General features: G+C 42.6%; 3 protein-coding genes across 3 annotated transcripts in view; 1 reads left to right on the top strand and 2 right to left on the bottom strand.

The window, feature by feature from the left end:
* The first annotated feature begins 277 nt into the window (after positions 1-277).
* Positions 278-3,636, top strand: LOC136430452 (UDP-glucuronosyltransferase 1A5-like). The gene is made up of 4 exons (XM_066421099.1): positions 278-1,662; positions 2,145-2,364; positions 2,738-2,957; positions 3,358-3,636. Exons 1-4 carry the CDS (start codon positions 802-804, stop codon positions 3,632-3,634), a joined length of 1,578 nt encoding a protein of 525 aa, XP_066277196.1. The 5' UTR covers positions 278-801; the 3' UTR covers positions 3,635-3,636.
* Positions 3,637-3,663: 27 nt separating this feature from the next.
* Positions 3,664-18,231, bottom strand: part of LOC136447874 (mucin-like protein) — a 29,569-nt gene continuing 15,001 nt past the window's right edge. Inside the window, exon 26 of the mRNA XM_066447336.1 lies at positions 3,664-4,458. Within this exon, the coding sequence (XP_066303433.1) occupies positions 4,329-4,458 (130 nt within the window). The 3' untranslated portion in view covers positions 3,664-4,328. The remainder of the gene's footprint in view (positions 4,459-18,231) is intronic.
* LOC136435414 (protein O-linked-mannose beta-1,2-N-acetylglucosaminyltransferase 1-like) lies at positions 10,327-12,887 on the bottom strand. Its single transcript, XM_066428890.1, has 7 exons — positions 12,881-12,887; positions 12,609-12,754; positions 11,991-12,075; positions 11,444-11,557; positions 10,820-10,955; positions 10,416-10,512; positions 10,327-10,341 (listed from the first exon to the last, which is right to left on the bottom strand). The coding sequence occupies exons 1-7, from the start codon at positions 12,885-12,887 to the stop codon at positions 10,327-10,329; spliced, it is 600 nt and encodes a 199-aa protein (XP_066284987.1).

The raw sequence follows: 18,231 nt of genomic DNA, 5'->3' as shown, positions 1-18,231 counted from the left end.
TGCCACAACCTCATAGTGATAAATGAGGGGAATTTTGTACTTGTGACAAGTATATTTAAAGGTCAGCATCACCATGCATAGATTATGTAAACGTGTAAGTCATTTGCATAACATTTCAAAAGCTTAAATTTGTCTTGGAGGTGGAAATTCGACAAACTCAGGTTTGTTGCCGAAATGACGTTACCTTACCGCAAGCCATTGTATGACGTGCCTAGCTAGGACCGTCCCAGGGTGTCGTCAGGGATTGCGTAACAGCTGTAACCTATGCACTATGAACCACATTCTTGACAGGTGAAGGGGGCTGTTTCGCCAGCATTTCAGAATTTTTTTGTATCTAGGGCAGACAAGAGGCTAGTGAAAACGTTGACCATAAAGCCCCGGTTACACTTAGCCGGATATGGCTTCCCGATCAAGGTTAGGAGTGGATCTAGGTCGGCTATGATCGACTGGCGTTCGCCTTGATCGGCTTGTGTTCGGGTCGGTCGGCTGGTGTTCGGCTGCGCAAGCCGACTGTTTTGAAAGTTTCAAAACATTCGGGTCATGTTCACGCAAAAGATAGGCGTGGCCTAAAAACTGGTCAGACTGCTCCCAAACTACCGCCGATCTGGGTCTGCTGGTGTTTCGGGGAGTCATGTTCGCCTATCCGGGCTTAACACAGGACCGAGATTTCTAAGTTGAGGTGCGCTAGCGACACGACCCAGACTGGACGGGCCCAAGTCAAGTCCGAGGTAAACTGGGCATAAAAATTTGTGATCTACGTCGACTGTAGAGGACTAAATTGCAAGGTACGTCCACAGAATAATGGCGTTTTCGAGTACCTTCGTCGGTATTGTTGCGATGTTAGTATGTATCCTCGCTGACCAGAGAACCCATGGAGGGAAGGTCTTGTTTGTGCCTTCGCCAGATATCTCCAGCCACTGGTTTTCCTTGGCGTATGTTGGACAAGCCCTTGCGGGCAGGGGACATGCTATCACGGCAATTGTTCCAGAGAGCATTGTGGCAAGACGGCGAATGGAAAGGCCCGATTTTGAATTTGAGACATTTCAGGACGGAGAAACATTGTCACGACTACAGGCCATTGATAGCCAGGAATTGTCGATGGTTATGAATGATGGCCAAGTCACATTTCTTACCCTGCTAAAGCTACGCTATACGTGGGCCAGACAGACCGCGAAACACTGTGAGCTGCTGGTTGGAAACAGTAGCCTGTTGGGTCGCCTCAGGGCAGCACGATATGATACCATCGCTACCGACGGCGCTTTTCAATGTGGATTCATACTTGCAGCAATGCTAGAAATCCCAAACGTCGCCCATTTGGTACCCATGGTCCACGACTCGAGAGCTACAGGCGTACCCTGTCCTATTTCCTACGTGCCATCGCCATATTCAAGCTTTGTTGACACAATGACCTTCCTAGAGAGAGTACAAAACGTTGTTTCCCACTTACAAACGTCAGCTTTCCTCTGGCTTTCTGCTAGCACACACGACGAACTTGCCCGTAGGCACCTTGGTGACGGAAAGGCCACCCTTATCAGGGCCATGTCGCAAACCGATTTGTGGCTGGACAATGCAGATCCATTGTTAGACTCCCCCCAACCATCCATGCCAAACATCGTGCAAGTAGGCGGATTTCATGTGAAAAATGCCACTGCTCTTTCAGAGGTATGGTTATACACTCAACCTGTTTTTAATCTGTACGTTCGATTTGCTCTTCTAATAGGGCCCATCAGTGAGTAGATGTTGTCGACTTTTTGATGTGGCCTTGTGAAATTAATCCGTCTCAGATCTGTGTCGTCTTCAAGGTCTTACTTATTGTGTTGACACAAAAGGTTGACCTCATCTCAGTGAAGTGACACCAATGTGGTAGCTTTGAGTGTAGTTGTAATGATACTATACTACCACACTTATATCACTTTCTGAACTTCCTGGATGTCATGCCATTTCTTGTCGCTTTAATTCATATTACAACGTTCATTGCGACTCTATTTATTTCGAAAGTAAAACATCTTGCTGCTGCGCGGCTGCCCCTCCCCATCTCTTTGTTGTATTTATTCGCTGTAGTCTGTAGCAGAGTCTGCAAGGGATGTCATCCATGAATTAACTTGATGTGGCCTCAACGTAGCTTTTATGTTATATCGTTGTAGGATCTAAAGTCATTCGTGGAGGGCTCCGGAAATAACGGGGTGGTTGTCGTCAGCTTCGGCACACTTATCCCGGCGTGGCCGAAGCGCCACGCAGAAGTCTTGGCGGCAGCCTTCTCTCGGCTCCGACAGAGGGTGGTGTGGCGGCACGACGGCGAGAGTCCACCCGGGCTCGGCAACAACACCAGGCTCATGAAGTGGCTGCCGCAAAATGATCTTCTAGGTACGTTTATGAAGGTTAGGGTACAATTCAAATTCTACAACTGGATAAAAATCTTCTTATTGTGACGCTGAAGAAGAGCTCGAGTGATGGATGTCACTCGAAAAGTCCGAAAGTACATCTCGGAATTTTTATCCAGTTGTAGAGTTTGAATTGTCTGGTACGTTTGTGAAATTTAGTCATCCATGAAAGTGAAGAATAAATATTTGATGCAACCTATACTACTGGATTACAATTACATATAGTAATCCAGTGGTATAGGTTGCATCAAATGTTTATTTTTTCATAGATCTTCTAGGTATATCAACATCTCATACCTCCAGTAAATATTGTTAGAAATATGTTAGAACATATTTCGTTTGTTTTTATCACTTAGGCCATCCGAAGACTCGCGCTTTCGTCACGCATTCTGGACGCAACAGTGTGTATGAAGCCGTGTACCACGGGGTGCCGATGGTGTGTCTGCCGATAGCCTGGGACCAGCCAGGGAACGCCGCCAGAATGGTGGCCAGAGGAGTCGGAGTGAGTCTGAACCACTTCACTCTAACAACAGACGAGCTGTACCAGGCCATCATGCAGGTTATAACAGATAAAAGGTGAGCTGTCCACAGAGTGTTTTCACAGGGACGCCAATATGGAGGCTATTTGTATGTCAGTGTCTGACAGTGAATCGTAGCTCAGGGACATCTGGAGATCTTTATGCACGTTGTAACGGATAAAGAGTGAGCCGTGCATAAAACATTTTCGTGTGACGTCATGGGGACACCAAAAGGGGGCTACTTGTAAACAACTGTATTACATCTCAAGCGTTTTGGCATATCTTGTGGCCCTTTCGTATAACATATACTATTCTGTCTCGATTGTAATTCAGCCTCTGAAAAATACATTTGCAATGACGTAGAAATTGTCCATCTTTATGTATTATCATCATTGACTACAAGAAAAATTCTTGATCACAACGGAGTACACTGCTCTCCTCTCTCGTCCGTGCCCTAGGTACGCTGAAAGGGCGGGTGTTCTCTCCCGTCTGTACCGTGACCAGCCACAACCACCCATGGAGCGTCTCGTATGGTGGATAGAACACGTCATCAAACATGGCGGACTGCCTCATCTCCGTTCCCGCGCCGTGGACCTACCGCTCTATCAATACTACCTGTTAGATGTGGCTGGTTTTCTTATTGTCATCTTTTCGGCTGGAACGACAGTGGTTTGGCTCAGCTGCAGTTTCATGTGTAAGAAGTGCCGTGGGGGTGACAAAGTGAAATCTCATTAGATAACTGATTATTTGGTGGTAGATGTAAATCTATGTAAATCTATTTAATTCAAATACGTGATGACTACGATGACTTTGGTACATACATTCAGATTATAGTCCCATGAAAAATAAGCTTACTTAATAGGAAGGAATGTGCTTACGACATAAATCAATCTTATCCGCTTCAATCCATGCTATAAAGGGTATGATTCACAATATGTATGTTACAATGTTCATCACTACTACATGCAAATTTACTTCAAAGCATATTTCATTACAAGCTGTGTATGCAAACATCACATTCAAAACCATTTCTGTGGTATCAGAGGGAATCATCAGGCTGTACTTGACTTACCGCTCGATCACTGTCTTAAGACACAAACAATAATTTTTTTCTATATCATATATGATAAACCTGAAATTTCAAACACAATTATTTGGACTTACCCAAATTTTAAACAAACATCTACATCAGGGCTTTACGATCGTCCCTTAAGAGAGACGGAGAGTCAAAGACTTTTGCAACGTCTGATCCACTGCTTACCGAGTCACGTGTGCTATCTGCATAACGTTACGTGGATTTCTCATTCCTTCAAAATGACTGGAGTTGTACAGTCAAAAATTTCAGTCCAAATATACTTCTGTTGGAAATTGCAGTATGATAGAGAAGTGTTTCCATCAACAAAGATGAACGTTTAAGTGATGAACGCAGTTATTTACAAACGAACACGTCACTTTTCGGCTTCTGAGTTGACTCGGACATGGGGAATTTCTCAACCACGGGAGCATCTTTGTCGCCATGCGGGTTGGCTGGCAGGTCCGCAACCTTCACTCGCCGCAACCTAAAAGTATGTGCAAAAACAAAAGACGTCAGGAATTAATTCTATTCATACGTAGAATGGTAATATTGCATTTCCTATCCCACCAGTCTAGCAGTAGGAAAACTGAACAAAACAAATAAGTTTTTACTGTAATTTCCAACACAAAAATTGGACATACCCAAAGTTTCTACTATACGACACCAGTCTTTATCAAGGTGTGCACAATCCACCGCTGGGATTACGTCACGTTATGCAGATATCACAGTTAAAACTTGTTTCAGAATGAGTTCTACCAACACAGATGAACTTTTAAGCTAAACAACAAGCTGTCTATAAGTTCTAAGTTAGATATGCAAGATGTACTGAAATTGAGAGCTTTATTCCTAGGTAATGTTTAGAACTATAATCTTCCTTACCTAATGCGCCAGTACATCAAAGTCAGAAAAAACAGAACGGCTGCAGCAGAGATGACGCTAATGGCGACGACAGTTGATGTGATAGGAGATGCAGGAAAGGATTTAGTAACAGCAGTTCCAGGTTTCTTCATGGCGGAGGCGATTGAAGGTGTAGAAGGAAGAATGTTATCTGCGACTGTACCAGCTTTAGAAGAATGTGGAATAATGGTCGATGGGGAGCTGGCACCTTGAAGTTTATTAGTGCTTAAGGTAGTGAGAGATACAGTAGGTCTGGTAGTCTGAGAGGAAGGCACTGGTGTGGCGGTTGGTCTCAGTTGTGGAACGAGGGTGCTCGATGGAGATTCAGTTGTAATGGCGCCGGTTGGAAGTTTAGTCTTCGCTGTCGTTACAGCGGTTTGAGAGTAAAGGGTGGTCGTGGTGGTGGCTGTAGGTATGGTGGAAACTCGTGGCGGAAGAAAGGTTGATGTTAGAAAAAGTTGCATATTCGTGGCCTTCGCGCTTCGAGAATGAGTAGCTGTTGTTGTTGTGGTGGTGATAGTGGTAAATGCAGAAATGGATGAAGTTACTGTAGTTACTGTGTTAGAGGCTGAAATGAGAGGAGATTTAGAAGCAGATGTTGTTATTGGAGTTATCCGTAAGTTGTTTTCATGAGAGGATGTGGTGGTTGTATTTGGAGCTGTGGCTGAAGTTACAGTAGTAATATTGGTGAAGGGTGGTGGGCCAGTGGTGGTGGGTTCCTTAGTTGTACTAGGACTGGTTGTCTGGTCGATCGTTGAATGTGAAGTCGTGTTTGTTGTCATCGCTGCAGCTGTAGTCGTCACTGGATTTTCGAAAGCAATAACACAACATTATAATTTGCCATTATGGAGGAGGGTAGTATAGTCAACCACACATCGTCTGCACTAAGAACTTGACAATAAGAAGTTGGCCAAGTTTTCTTTATTTCATTTTTCCTTGATTCTATTTCAACTGTTTCGTTTTGCATCATGATTAGAAGTATTTAAGACTTGAGATGTCATAATATTTAGGTTCTTTCTACCTTGCCCGAAGTCATTTGCACAGGACACTGTAATGTCACAATCGCCGTCAGACACGTTGTAACATAAGTGATGCCCGTCATTTGCGTCCCGCAACGTTTCCTTCACTTCCCTGTAGAAGTTCTCGTCATCTGGAGCACAGGTCGTGTTGACAGTGAAGGCTTGCTTGTGTCTTCCCCTGTCTACGAATTATATGTGAAAATAGGATATCACTGATACAGAAACATAGTTGGCTGCGTAATGTCTACAAACTACATGTGTATAACTGGCAGTCCAAATCCGTGTATGTCCTCTGGGTATTGTCTTGTCCATCTCTGCCTGTCTTCTGCATGACTCCTCATCGATCAGCCATTTTGAGTGCATGAGTCTCGGTCTTGATTCTATTATGAAAGTACGGACTACAATAGAGTTGTCGATTAGACATCCCCAGCGAAGGGAATAGGTACGGAATAGACGAAAGGCCAATGGCACATCTCTCCATAGTCCGAAAGAATTATATCAATATCTTCGTGAACTGCCCTGTTCAATATGAACTAAGAGTTTCAGAAGGCTGAATGAGTAATAATATAGGCCTAACTAACCGCTGCAGCTGACATGGTCCACATTTGCTCCAGTCCATCTGGGGGAAGGGCTGTTCAGTTCACATTTGAAGATGTCCTGAAGACGCCTTGTGTGAAACTTCCCCTCCGTACAGAAGAGAGCACATCTTCGCGCCTGATGATCTTCGTGACAGACAATTGCTCCGAACTCCGGTGGCGTCAACGGTGGGCAAACTGCACATGCATGATTTGATTTTTGGTTTATTTATTTGCACATATTAAAATCAGTTTGTAGTACATAATAGAACAACAAATACACGTGCTGGGGGAAGGAAAAAGCCGTGATGGCTTATACAAATTACAAGGTATTCCCCCCACCTAAATTAACAAAACATAACATAAATTTAACAATTCATAACATAATTATAGTAATATGATCATAGAACAAAATAAAATTGGATTGATTTTATCTTAACTGTAAAATAAATTTCCAGATCTTTCTAATTGTAAGGTCTCTTTCTAGAAGACATGCACATTCAATCAGACAGCTTAACGTCGGATGAAATTCCCTCGACTGGATGTCTAATAGTGAAAAGAAAGATATATTTAATTACACATGTATAGGCCGTGGTTGATACATACCTAACTTGACTGTATCTTTGGTCCTTTATAATCAATATCAAACCTATGTTGGTATAAAGTTAAAAGTGCATCATTACCTTGCCTCTGGCAGAAGAATGTGATGTTACAGTAGACTGAAGGATTTCCAACCATGTCCTTCGCTTGGCACGCAACAGACGCTGTTTCTCCAGGCACAATAGTGTCGATTGTAGGCTGCTTGCAGTGGACGATTTTGATCCCAACGTTGTCCCAAAACCACGATGCCATCGTCGTGTTACTGTAGTAGTCATAGACATTCACATCGCGGCAACTGTCTCCTTGGAGATGATGGTAAGAGGAAGGACAGCTCGATAGCTGTGGTGCTGCTTTGTCTGCATAAAAATCGTCGAAAAAGAAAATGATATGCCTATGATTTTTCCCCAAAAAACTCTAAGAAATGCGTGTATATGTACATTTCTACAGCAATGTAGTATTCAATGGTATAGTAAAGAGGGCAGAATGTAACATTCGATAAAAAATGAATTGATAGATAAATCACATTCGATAAAATCGTAAAAGAAAAGAAAATATTTATCTAATGTTTATCCAAATGATTAAAACGTATCCTGATGATCCTACCTTTAACAATCACACTTAAATCACACGTGTCGTTACAAGCTCCGAATCGTACTGGGGGGAATAAGTATTCTCCGGCTGACGATGGCATCGTGGTTGTGCTGACTTGGTACTTTGTTATTGGATAGGTGGCGTCAGATGCTGCGTCCAACAACGGCGTCATCTCTTGCAGTTTATCGTTAAGAGCCAGGACGTAGTCGCCGAAGTCAACTTCAACGTAGCTCCGGTCTTGTGGTAACGTTAACTCGATGCGTGGTCTTGGGCAACGTATGAAGCTGCAAGGCTTCATGTCTGCATGGTAGGAAAAAAAAAAAAACTTTTTCAAATTTTGACCCCGTTCACACTCATTTTTTTCAATCGCGATTGAAGTATAATCGCGATTGAATCGATCCGATCGCGATTGATTTTTTCAGTGTGAACGCTCCCAATCGCGATTGGAACGATCCAAAACGATCCAATCGCGATTGGATTGTAACTACCTCCGGAGGTAGTTTGATTGGATTAATCGCGATCGGATCCAATCCAATCCTATCAAATTTTGAGTGTGAACACAACTACGATTCATTCCATCGCGATCGGCGGAGATTTCGGCTGGTTCCGGGGATGGGAGGTCATACATGCGGGTACGTGGGGTCATAGTTCGCATCGCGCGGGAAAACAAACCCAATCCGCACGTCAGATCGCTCTTTTACAACAACAACAAATTTTCATCGTCAACAATGCCCAAGAAGAAGAATAAAACTCCGTAAGTAACTTCAGCTGGTGGCAGATGGCGCGATGAGGAGACCAGGGTCCTCATCGCAATCTGGGGGAGAGAGGAGGTGCAGGCCAAACTGGGGAAATGTCACCGAAAGAGGGACATTTACCGCACCAAGTGACAATGTCTAGCGGAAAAATAGACACAAAACAAGGACAACAAGGACAACAACATTTACCAGATGATCGCCGATAGCATGCTTCAATCGTGCTTCAATCGCGATCGGATCACGGCGTACTTTAATCCACTGCGAAAAGCAGTGTGAACGCAAAAGTTTCTTTGCGTTCAATCGCGATCGGATCGAACAATCGCGATTATACTTCAATCGCGATTGAAAAAAATGAGTGTGAACGGGGTCTTTGTCACCTGATGATCCCAGATTTGCTTGCTGCACTAGAAAGGGGTTAATCTATTACAAATCATATTTCAGTAGCATTTCTCTCAAACAAAAAAAGTCACGAAAAAATACAATAGCGGTAAAATAACGATATGAATGTATGTGTCAAAACGGATATCAACTCAAATGGACAAGATCTACGGCTAGGTGCTTACTGATGTACGAAAGGTACAAATGCTACCTAAACACCCAGTTCCATTGACTAGATCATCTCCTGTATAGTATTACGTAGAGTTGCAGATACAAACTGCATCCAGGAATGGTGTGGGGTTATCTACACATGTGGCCCGGGCGTCACAAGATGTAATCAAACAGGCATCGATGTCTAGGAAGTAAGAACAAATGATAACCATAACAACAATCTAATTACTCAAGTCACCGAATGTGAACGAAGTCTTGCAAGAAGTACATGCCAGTTTCAATTCTCACTCAAATGACAAAAGGTAGAGTTTTTAGGACCTAACATGATACCTGAACATCCAGTTCCATTAGCGAGGCCATCTCCTGTATATCCAGCGTTGCAGGTGCAGTTTACATCCAGGGCTGGAGCGGGATTGTCCATACAAGTGGCCTGGGTGTCACATGGATTATTCATTCTACAGGCATCGATGTCTGCGGGTTGTAATACGAAACAGTACTCTTAGAAATATCAAGTTTTCGAAATCGAATCCCAGAGTCCACTCTAATAGTAGAAGCAGCAATAGTAGCAATCGTAGCAGTAGTAGTATAGGCCAGAGTGTAGAAGTTGTTGTAGTAGTAGTAGTAGTAGACGTAGTAGTAGTAGAAGTACATGATTTATATAAAACTATTCTCCAATTTAGATGACACTGATTGTAAGTTAAGAGCAAGAAAAATAATACCTGAACATCCAGTTCCGTTAGCGAGACCATCTCCTGTATATCCAGCGTTGCAGGTACAATTTGCATCAAGGGCAGGGAAGGGATTATCTACACAAGTGGCCTGGTTGTCACAGGGGTTGCTCACTCTACAGGCATCGATGTCTGTGGGTTGTAATACGTATAACACCATTTCCGTGTCAAGATATCGTATTGAAAAATGTACAAAAAAATAGCAAATATACGTCTACGATATACGTATTTTACTGCTGAAACGTATCCGATATCGTATCTGCACAACTTCCTGCAATGTCGCTTATCAGAGCAACATTGAACTAGATATGTACACTGATGCCACATAGTACCTGAAGTGTTATGACATTACACAGTCCGCAAACATAGTATATTCCGGTTATTTCTTGCAAGATAAGGCTCCAAATCGCGTCAACTGGTTTCAAAACCAAGCTTTGTGGCTCACATTATTTTGTTGTCTCATATCAACTCAAGATACACACATGTCATTTAAGGACTAACCATCAACATCCATTTCCAGTTGTCTGCTACCCTCCGAGGGATCAGTGGATAACTGGCAGCCGTTAGTGGGACAGGAAAAGTGGTAGAAGCGCTCGGTATAAGCGTTGTAGACGTCAATCTGAAATGAAGAATGTTTATTATGTATCAACATACTCAAAATTAGTGTCAAAGTAAATGGATATGAGTGAACTGCATACTTTCCGGAGTTCACATTATCATAACTTACCCAGTCTAGATAGACCCTGTCGCTCCCCGAACTAGTAAGTCGAAGCCGTGAAGGATCACCAAAATTGGAAGCGGCAAAGTCTCGATCGTACTCAGTCCTTTGATGTTGATCATGTGGGAAAATACAACCATGGATTTATAAGGAGAAGAGAACGTTATGTTGTAACATGACAGGTGTAACTTAAGCGAGGACGGGTCTAAACTTGTATTATCTATATGATGTAAATTTCTGAAGAGATGTAGTGGCTAGTGCATATATAGTGTATGCACAATGCAGGAAAACTATTTCCAAAACACGTTGTTACCAGCAAGTATCCAAATGCAATCAAACTCTATAGCTAGTTAAAGACTTTAAAGTTTTTTTCTGTGCATAAGAAATGTCCTCACGTATATCATTGTACTCACCCATTTGCTGTGAGTCCTGATACTGTCGTTGTTGCACAGACGTCATCGCAAACGTCAGAGAAGATTTCTACTGTTAATGAATTAGTGGTCCCAGAAAGCGCAGGAGCACTTGTTGTAACCGTCAGCCTGTGACTCACTGTTTGATGAATCAATAATAACGGTTATTTTGTCCCTTGTTCCCAAACACATCACGCATCCATTTGTCAACATTATTTCCTCATTCTGTCAGCCTTTCGTGCCAGTACAGACGCCTGTCTTTTTTTGCTACCGCGTGACGAGTATCGCTGAAATGGAGCTCCATCCCCGATCCGACGCTTCGTTTGTTTCACAGAAGAAACAAGAGTTCGTAGATCTCATACTTCCATCAATGATTGAAAGCTTTGCCCCTTTATACTTACAACACTGGACGTTATTTTGTGTATGCTTTTGTTGAACTTCTTTGCTTTATCATCATAACAGTTTGAAATTGCCGCGATGGCTTAATCACCTATCTAAGAAATGACTCGGTACATATCCGTGTAGATATCTTACGTCGATTAAAGAAATGTACCGATTGCAGGCCTAGGGTAAATATAAATAACTCGTATTGAATTTCAAGCGAAATTGCGTTTTCTTTACCGTTACCTGGTATAATCGTCTCTACAATAGTTGGTCCTGCACGTATAGCGCTCTTTCGCTCCACGAACCAATATGGAGTCTCTCCCTTCTGAGTGATCATGGCATAGGACTCTCTTAATCCTGTCAAGGGATGTTAAAACATATTCATTCCTTCAAATGCCACTGCATACTCCTAGTACACAAAAACGCTTCATCTACATATTGTCTCTATAGAAAAACAAGGTAAGCATATCTTCTTATCTTGTCTTGAAAAATTTAGGTTTTCTCTGCGCCGACTACGCAGCAGCGTATTTCTTTCCACAGGAACCCGATAGGTACTAGGAGCGTATCGATTCTCCAGTTCAGCAATAATATAATATTTTTGACTCAATCTCTCTTATCGTCTCAAGACCTACAAAAAACCGTCTGCCTAAAGTAAGTAGGATTTGGGGTCTGTATCTGTATCTGTATAGCCGGTATAACCGCCCTTTGGCGTAACACACCATCTAATGTGTCGTTTGCAGCTCAGAAGCCATATTCCTGTACATAAGGAATTAACAAAGGGATATAGTACCTAGGTGGGTAATTTTAGATCCGTACGGTGCAAGATTGACTGGGGAGTCGCCGGTGTCATGGACAACGATTGCTATGATCCGACCCTGCAGCAAAATGGGGATAGCGATGAAAGAGATATGAAATTATCTGAAATGTGACCTGTCAGAACGTCATCGGAAAGTCTCAAATAATGTTGTTAGGTTTAGACATTTTTATCGTTCGTATGCCATTTATTCATTATGACAGGTTATTGCAAGTTATCAAGTTTGTAGAAACGGCAATTGCAAAAGACATGCTTGTTAAAACGATCATGATGGTAAGTCAGACCTGAAACACGGTGCGATATGTCTTTGATAAGGAACAGGAGGTTCTAAGTCTCAGTAAGTATTTGTAATAGGTAAAAAAAACTAAAGCTGTTGCACTATAGACGTAGGTTATGTTTAAAAATCCAATACAGCTGCCAGCAGAAGAGAACTATGTGGCCATGGAGTGTTCAAATCATTTACAGACTTACAGATTTGTCATTTGCTCAAGAGGTAATTTGCTCTACGGATTCAAGCTTTGAAAAAAACCCACCTCAAAATAGTGCAATATCAGACCTTCTTGTAGTAGTGCCCGGTATATCGACTATAATTACCTCTGCAACACCTTCCAGAAAGGTCTCCACTTGTCTTGCCGCAGCCGCGCCGCCTCCCCCCGCATAGGTGTCGAAGGAAGCCTTGTCCAAAACGTCTCCGGTCCGCTCATTCAAAATATACGCCTGATGCCCCCGCCCACCTAACGCTATAAAAGAAATTGATGCTCATTATTAATCATGCATTTTACTAATAATTCTTAGTCATTTGGACGACAGGATTTTTTGGTCTACCAAATAATTGTTGATGTTTCAAACGTAATCAAGTGCTCTACGTGTCATTCGGGATTGATTTATCCTAATTGAAAATTAGTACCTACTCAGTTCTTCTTACGGTTGAAAAATGAAAATAGAGCCTCTTCATGCTATGATTCTAAAAACAAGAAGCAAAACAATTCCCCTGCTCGGCATACTCACCACTCTGTTGTCCGTTACTGACGATATACGTGACTCTAACCGGATCGTCGTATCCAGATGACTGTGCCATCACGGTGAAAACCTTTGAGGCTGTCGAAACAACAAGAATGCATTTCAATTACGTACATCTGTGTTAGTAGTACATGGAGCACATACAAAACTTTACAAAAATGTACGCTCGTATACGAGGGAAAGCCATCAGCGGGCCTATAATCGACATTGAATATTGTATACCAAAGACCTACTCTCATACCAAATATCATTACAATCTATCTAGACTTTCTCATTTTGAAGACATCAAATATTCAGACATACAAACAGATAGACACGTAAAGAGAATTCTCAAATAGGTTATACAACGTTATACTGCATACATGTGGTAAAGACCTATCAGTTGGCAGAATTTGGTTTTAACATTAGTTATGCAAATTAATCCCATATTAACGAAATCTCTGCATTGTGATGTTCACTTTGAGTAACTTAAACATGTACAAAGTATAAAATTCTGATCATTTGCCATTAAAGATTAACAGAAATTTCGCATTCATTATGTAAATGAGGTCTTATTTGCATATCTCGTATCTGTTAATATTCAGCCTGCCATAAACCACATGTTACATCATACATGTATTCAAGTCCTATTATCGGAAACACCACACCAAGTGCATTAACTTGTGTACACTTGTATTTTAGCTACTCTCCTGTCGCAATCGCAGGATCCCGTCGTGTTTTTTAGTTATTCTCTTAAAAATTGTAACAAAAATGTCCCTGCAGTTCCAAAACAAGCTGCTATGGCGCCCAAGCCTAAATCACATCTTTTTGACTTCAAAGTACATTCCACACTCATATCATTGATCTAGGCCTCCATGGAAGGTATATTGGGTATTGTATTTCCGTATCACAATGTTGTATTGGAAATGGTACCTTAGATAAACCTTCATACCAAATGTCTGGACAGGAAGAAGAAAGGGTATATTCAAGCTCGTGTGACAAGTACAAGCAAATGGCATCACTACTGTGGGCTCTTGTTTCTATTTGCTTCATGTTTGTTAGTCAACTTTTTTTCAAACGCTTCGCAGCTTTAATCAACGCAAAACAGTTTCGGGAGTGCTAAAGGTTCTTTCTGCTAACCCCTTACTTAGACCCCCATTCCACTTGGACGGCGCTCTCACCGCGCTCTCACGGCGACCTAAAATGGCCCAGAGCGCCGTGAGAGCGCCGAACTCCTGGAAAACGTGCTCAAGTGGAATCTCTACGGCGACCCTTGCGCGCTCTCAGCGCGACCAAAATGTCAAATGTCAGCAACTTTTTAAAGATTTTACAGATCACTCAACGAATTCCAGAGATAAAGAACGAATATTTGTTACATTTTGTGTGCTTTGTTGTCTTCTCAGTCATACCTTTACCTCTTGCATTATATTTGAATGATAAAATCAAGGGGAAAACAGATTTAATTTTAGTCTCTGCACGGTCGCTCAGTGTGTGTCTTAAGTAATATATGTATGTTCAACTTGTTTTTTCTGTGTTGTCTGTCATGTAAACTGTTTGCAATAAATATATTTTATCATTCTACGTTATAATAGAAACGTAAATCACAGAATTTTGAAACACATTTTGAACCACTGACAATAAAACTTGGAGGGAATTTGATTTGAATGGAAGCAAGTACTTGTAGTTATTCGTCAATTTGCATTACCCACGAGCAAAACTATGATTCGACCACAAAATTCCCAGAAATTCAAGATACACCACTTCAAGAATGAAATTTGTTTGAACTACAGTTAAGACCATTTAATCCTCATAGAGCGCTCGCTGCGATCCTTGAGCGCTCGCTGCGGCCCTTTGATCCCACCTTGGGCGCTCTCACGGCGCTCACCGCGCTCTCACGGCGCTCACCGCGCTCGCTCCGCGCTCTCTCGGCGCTCTCTCGGCGCTCGTTTTTTGATCGCCATCCTCGGCGCTCTCACGGCGAAAGTTTTGAGCATGTTCAAAACCATCGCCGAGGTGACGGCGCGCATGGCGCTCTCGCCGCGCTGTCGGTGCTCTCACGGCGCTGTCGGCGCTCTCACGGCGATCGGGCCAAAATGAGGTCGCCGTGAGAGCGCGGTGAGAGCGCCGTCCAAGTGGAATGGGGGTATTACTCAAGCCTTTACACCTTTATACCTGTGCCATAGACCTCCACTTCGCATAGCGACAATACATCTCTCCTCCCCACTATCTGTATAGACACATAGCGGCCGGATATCGGCGGATCGCAGTGCACCACGATCGTCTGGCCAAGTGTTGGAGTGTCCGTGTAGGTCTCTCCACACTGGTCGTTCCGTGTGAAGTTCTCGTTCGGGCCAACCGTCACACCAAAGTCTTTAAGTCGTGCCTCTGTAAAGCCATCAAATGTAAATCTTAGCGCTGCAAAAGTGATTACTTTGTGTCTTGTGATAACAAGGGAAGTCACTTTTTACCATTTCAACATATAACAAAACTTGGTGCACGGAACACATTTTTATGTAACCACGATATACTAATAATCAACGGTATGACAGTCTGGGACACCAAGTTCATGGACACTTCAATGTACTTTTGGACACAATCAAGTATGGATAAACGTATCGCGTCAACATTTGATGACGTAATGTGGTAATAAAGGATGTAGAGATATGCTTACATACATGACAATTTTTATAATTTACATGTGCATATATTGTTTTAAACACACGTATATCTTACATTTATACCTTTATACCATCTTCAGTTGAGGAAGGCAGCGCCTGTTGTGGACTGGTCTATTCGTTTCCGCCGTGCTCGTGCATGTGCATATACACATATACATCAACAACTTACCGCAGCAGTCCCCCCTGTTCAGGACGCTGACCCGGGTGACTGTGTAGGTACCTGCCAGGTCCACCTCCCACCATGGCTGATATTCAGTGCTCGTGCGAGTGCATTCAGAGTTGCTGCCATTAGTCCCTGTGCCACCGTCCACGGCCTTTTGGGGTCCCCAAGATGATTGACGTCCAGACAATGTTGAACTCTGAGTTGTCGTCTTATTAAGAGCAACGTTTCCTTCTGAAATACTGCAAAATGTCTAAAGTAGTTTTAAGCCATCGGTGGACAATCGACAACGCTGGTCACCAAGGAGGAAATCTCATTTTGTGTGAGTCAAGATCATGAAGAAGGTGACAGTGGTCGTCGAAAATTTGACCCGTTAATATCTAAGTGTTGGAAGAAAGTTTAGCACTGTATTATAAAGTAATCTTATGATTGATCGTTTTATAGAACTTTTCATCACATGGATGATTGTCGTAGAAGACGATAATACCAAGTATATGTCTGCAATGTATGCAATCTCTGTTACCAGTATCCCCCCCCCTTCTTCAATGATTTATGTTGTATAACGAAGTAGCGCTTTACTTTCCGCGCTAATTGTGGTCCAAGTGTCCCGTTTCATTATTTGCTGTCACAGTATATATTTGACGTGAGAACAAAAAAAGCCCGCAAAACCGTCACAAAAGCCACGTTCCAGCCATACGGCAGACGGTGACGAATGATTAAGGGTCATTTCGGTCACCCAAACGTTCACCTGATACCCGTACATTGTGTCGTCGTGCCTGACCTAGCCGTATATACCAACTGCAATGTGGGAATGCCCACATTTTAATACCTTCCCAAAATAGTTGTTATCTCTTTATCCTTCGTTTATTTGTGCGATACTTATGTCAGAAAGTTGAGACTTGATGTTTCTACGATTCTTCTGTTTGGTTACGTGTGGGAGATTCTGCTAGAACGGCTAGGCAACCAATTATGCTCTATTCATATTACATCAAATCATTGATGATTCTAAGCCTTTTGAAAACAGGAGTATCACTTCTGATACAAGGCGCAAACATCAACTATCATTGTTCTTGTACGTAGAAGAGCGTTTGATAAACGGAAACGTGTCACTTTTGAATGCTAGTAAGTAGTTGGATAGGCCTCTATAATTTGGCTTGCACGTATTCTAGACGAGCTGTTCCTACAACTGTAGTTGGACTGAAGAGTTTAAGACTTAACATGATGCCTCTTTGCTTGAACACACTGACAAACAAAAAATTACGCAAGAAGGTTATGTGTTCATTCTTTGGTGGTGCCATGTACCAAAAGGAAATAGATAAGTTTGTTCCTCGGGAAGGCATTTACCTCGGACTTTATCCAATGTAATACTACATAGTATATTCATAGATGGACCACTTTCCAACAACCATTATGCCCGTAAATATGAACTTATGATTAGGTGCTGATAAATATTTTGAGAGAATGCAGTTGGCCTTAAGCATGTTAATCTGAAATATCTAGGTGAACGAGTCTTGATACATTGTGTTCATGAAAAACGATAAGCTTACAAGCCTCCGTTGCAGGCTTACCCACGGCGATTTTTCAACTTATCGGGCCCAGGTTTTTTGGCTAGGGGCAGAATATTTGCTTGAGGCCTCGTATATGCTTGGGATCCTGTAACCACTGTTACATCGGTTACAGGATCCCAACCAGATACGAGGCCTCAAGCAAATATTCTGCCCCTAGCCAAAAAACCTGGGCCCGATAAGTTGAAAGATAGCCATGGGGAAGCCTGCAACGGAGGCTAAAACCTACCCCGTTAGTGTTGCACCAACCTGCCCACAGCTCCACGCGCAGCATGCGTAGAAGAGGCCGTTGAGTAGTGATACGAAGAAAGGGGTTGCCATCATTCTACATGACATTCTTCGAAAATCTGACTGAAAATCCGTTACTCAGCAATGCGCAGGACGTTATACTTCCTCCTCTCCTGCGCAACGTCGCAACTTGTTGTACGACAAGGTAATTGTATAAGGCAACGGTGGCCGATGCTTTGTGTCGATGCTTTGTGTCGAATGTTGATCTTTACGGAGATGTTCAACCATGTGTAGAAACCGTGAGACAGCTGAACTACATTGGTGCCCGAAGAAAGCAATGGAATCAGCTATTCATCATACCACGCTTGACGCACTTGTAAGCATGGTGTGTTGTTGACATCGTACGGCCTAATTGGATGTGAGCTAAATTGGTCACGACTGTCACAACAGCTACCTGTTAATCCCTTTAGATGTACCATATTAGCTAAACAGTGTGTGAATCAATTGCATAAGTTATAGGCTTTCCAAAGCGTTGTAGGAGGTGAGTGGACATCGGCCATTGGGTTTCTTTCCTAAACAATAATGCG

The sequence above is a fragment of the Branchiostoma lanceolatum genome, chromosome 1 (genome assembly GCF_035083965.1).
Source record: "Branchiostoma lanceolatum isolate klBraLanc5 chromosome 1, klBraLanc5.hap2, whole genome shotgun sequence".
Classification (NCBI taxonomy): domain Eukaryota; kingdom Metazoa; phylum Chordata; class Leptocardii; order Amphioxiformes; family Branchiostomatidae; genus Branchiostoma; species Branchiostoma lanceolatum.
This window is presented reverse-complemented; position numbering and strand designations above follow the sequence as displayed.

Coding starts and splice junctions, on each gene's coding strand:
- LOC136435414 (XM_066428890.1), bottom strand. Junction 12,076..12,608: donor TTCTGGAAGGTGTTGCAGAG/GTAATTATAGTC, acceptor ATTTTGCTGCAG/GGTCGGATCATAGCAATCGT. Junction 11,558..11,990: donor ATCTAAAATTACCCACCTAG/GTACTATATCCC, acceptor ATCCCTTGACAG/GATTAAGAGAGTCCTATGCC.
- LOC136430452 (XM_066421099.1), top strand. CDS start 802: ATGGCGTTTTCGAGTACCTTCGTCGGTATTGTTGCGATGTTAGTATGT. Junction 1,663..2,144: donor ATGCCACTGCTCTTTCAGAG/GTATGGTTATAC, acceptor ATATCGTTGTAG/GATCTAAAGTCATTCGTGGA. Junction 2,958..3,357: donor CAGGTTATAACAGATAAAAG/GTGAGCTGTCCA, acceptor TCCGTGCCCTAG/GTACGCTGAAAGGGCGGGTG.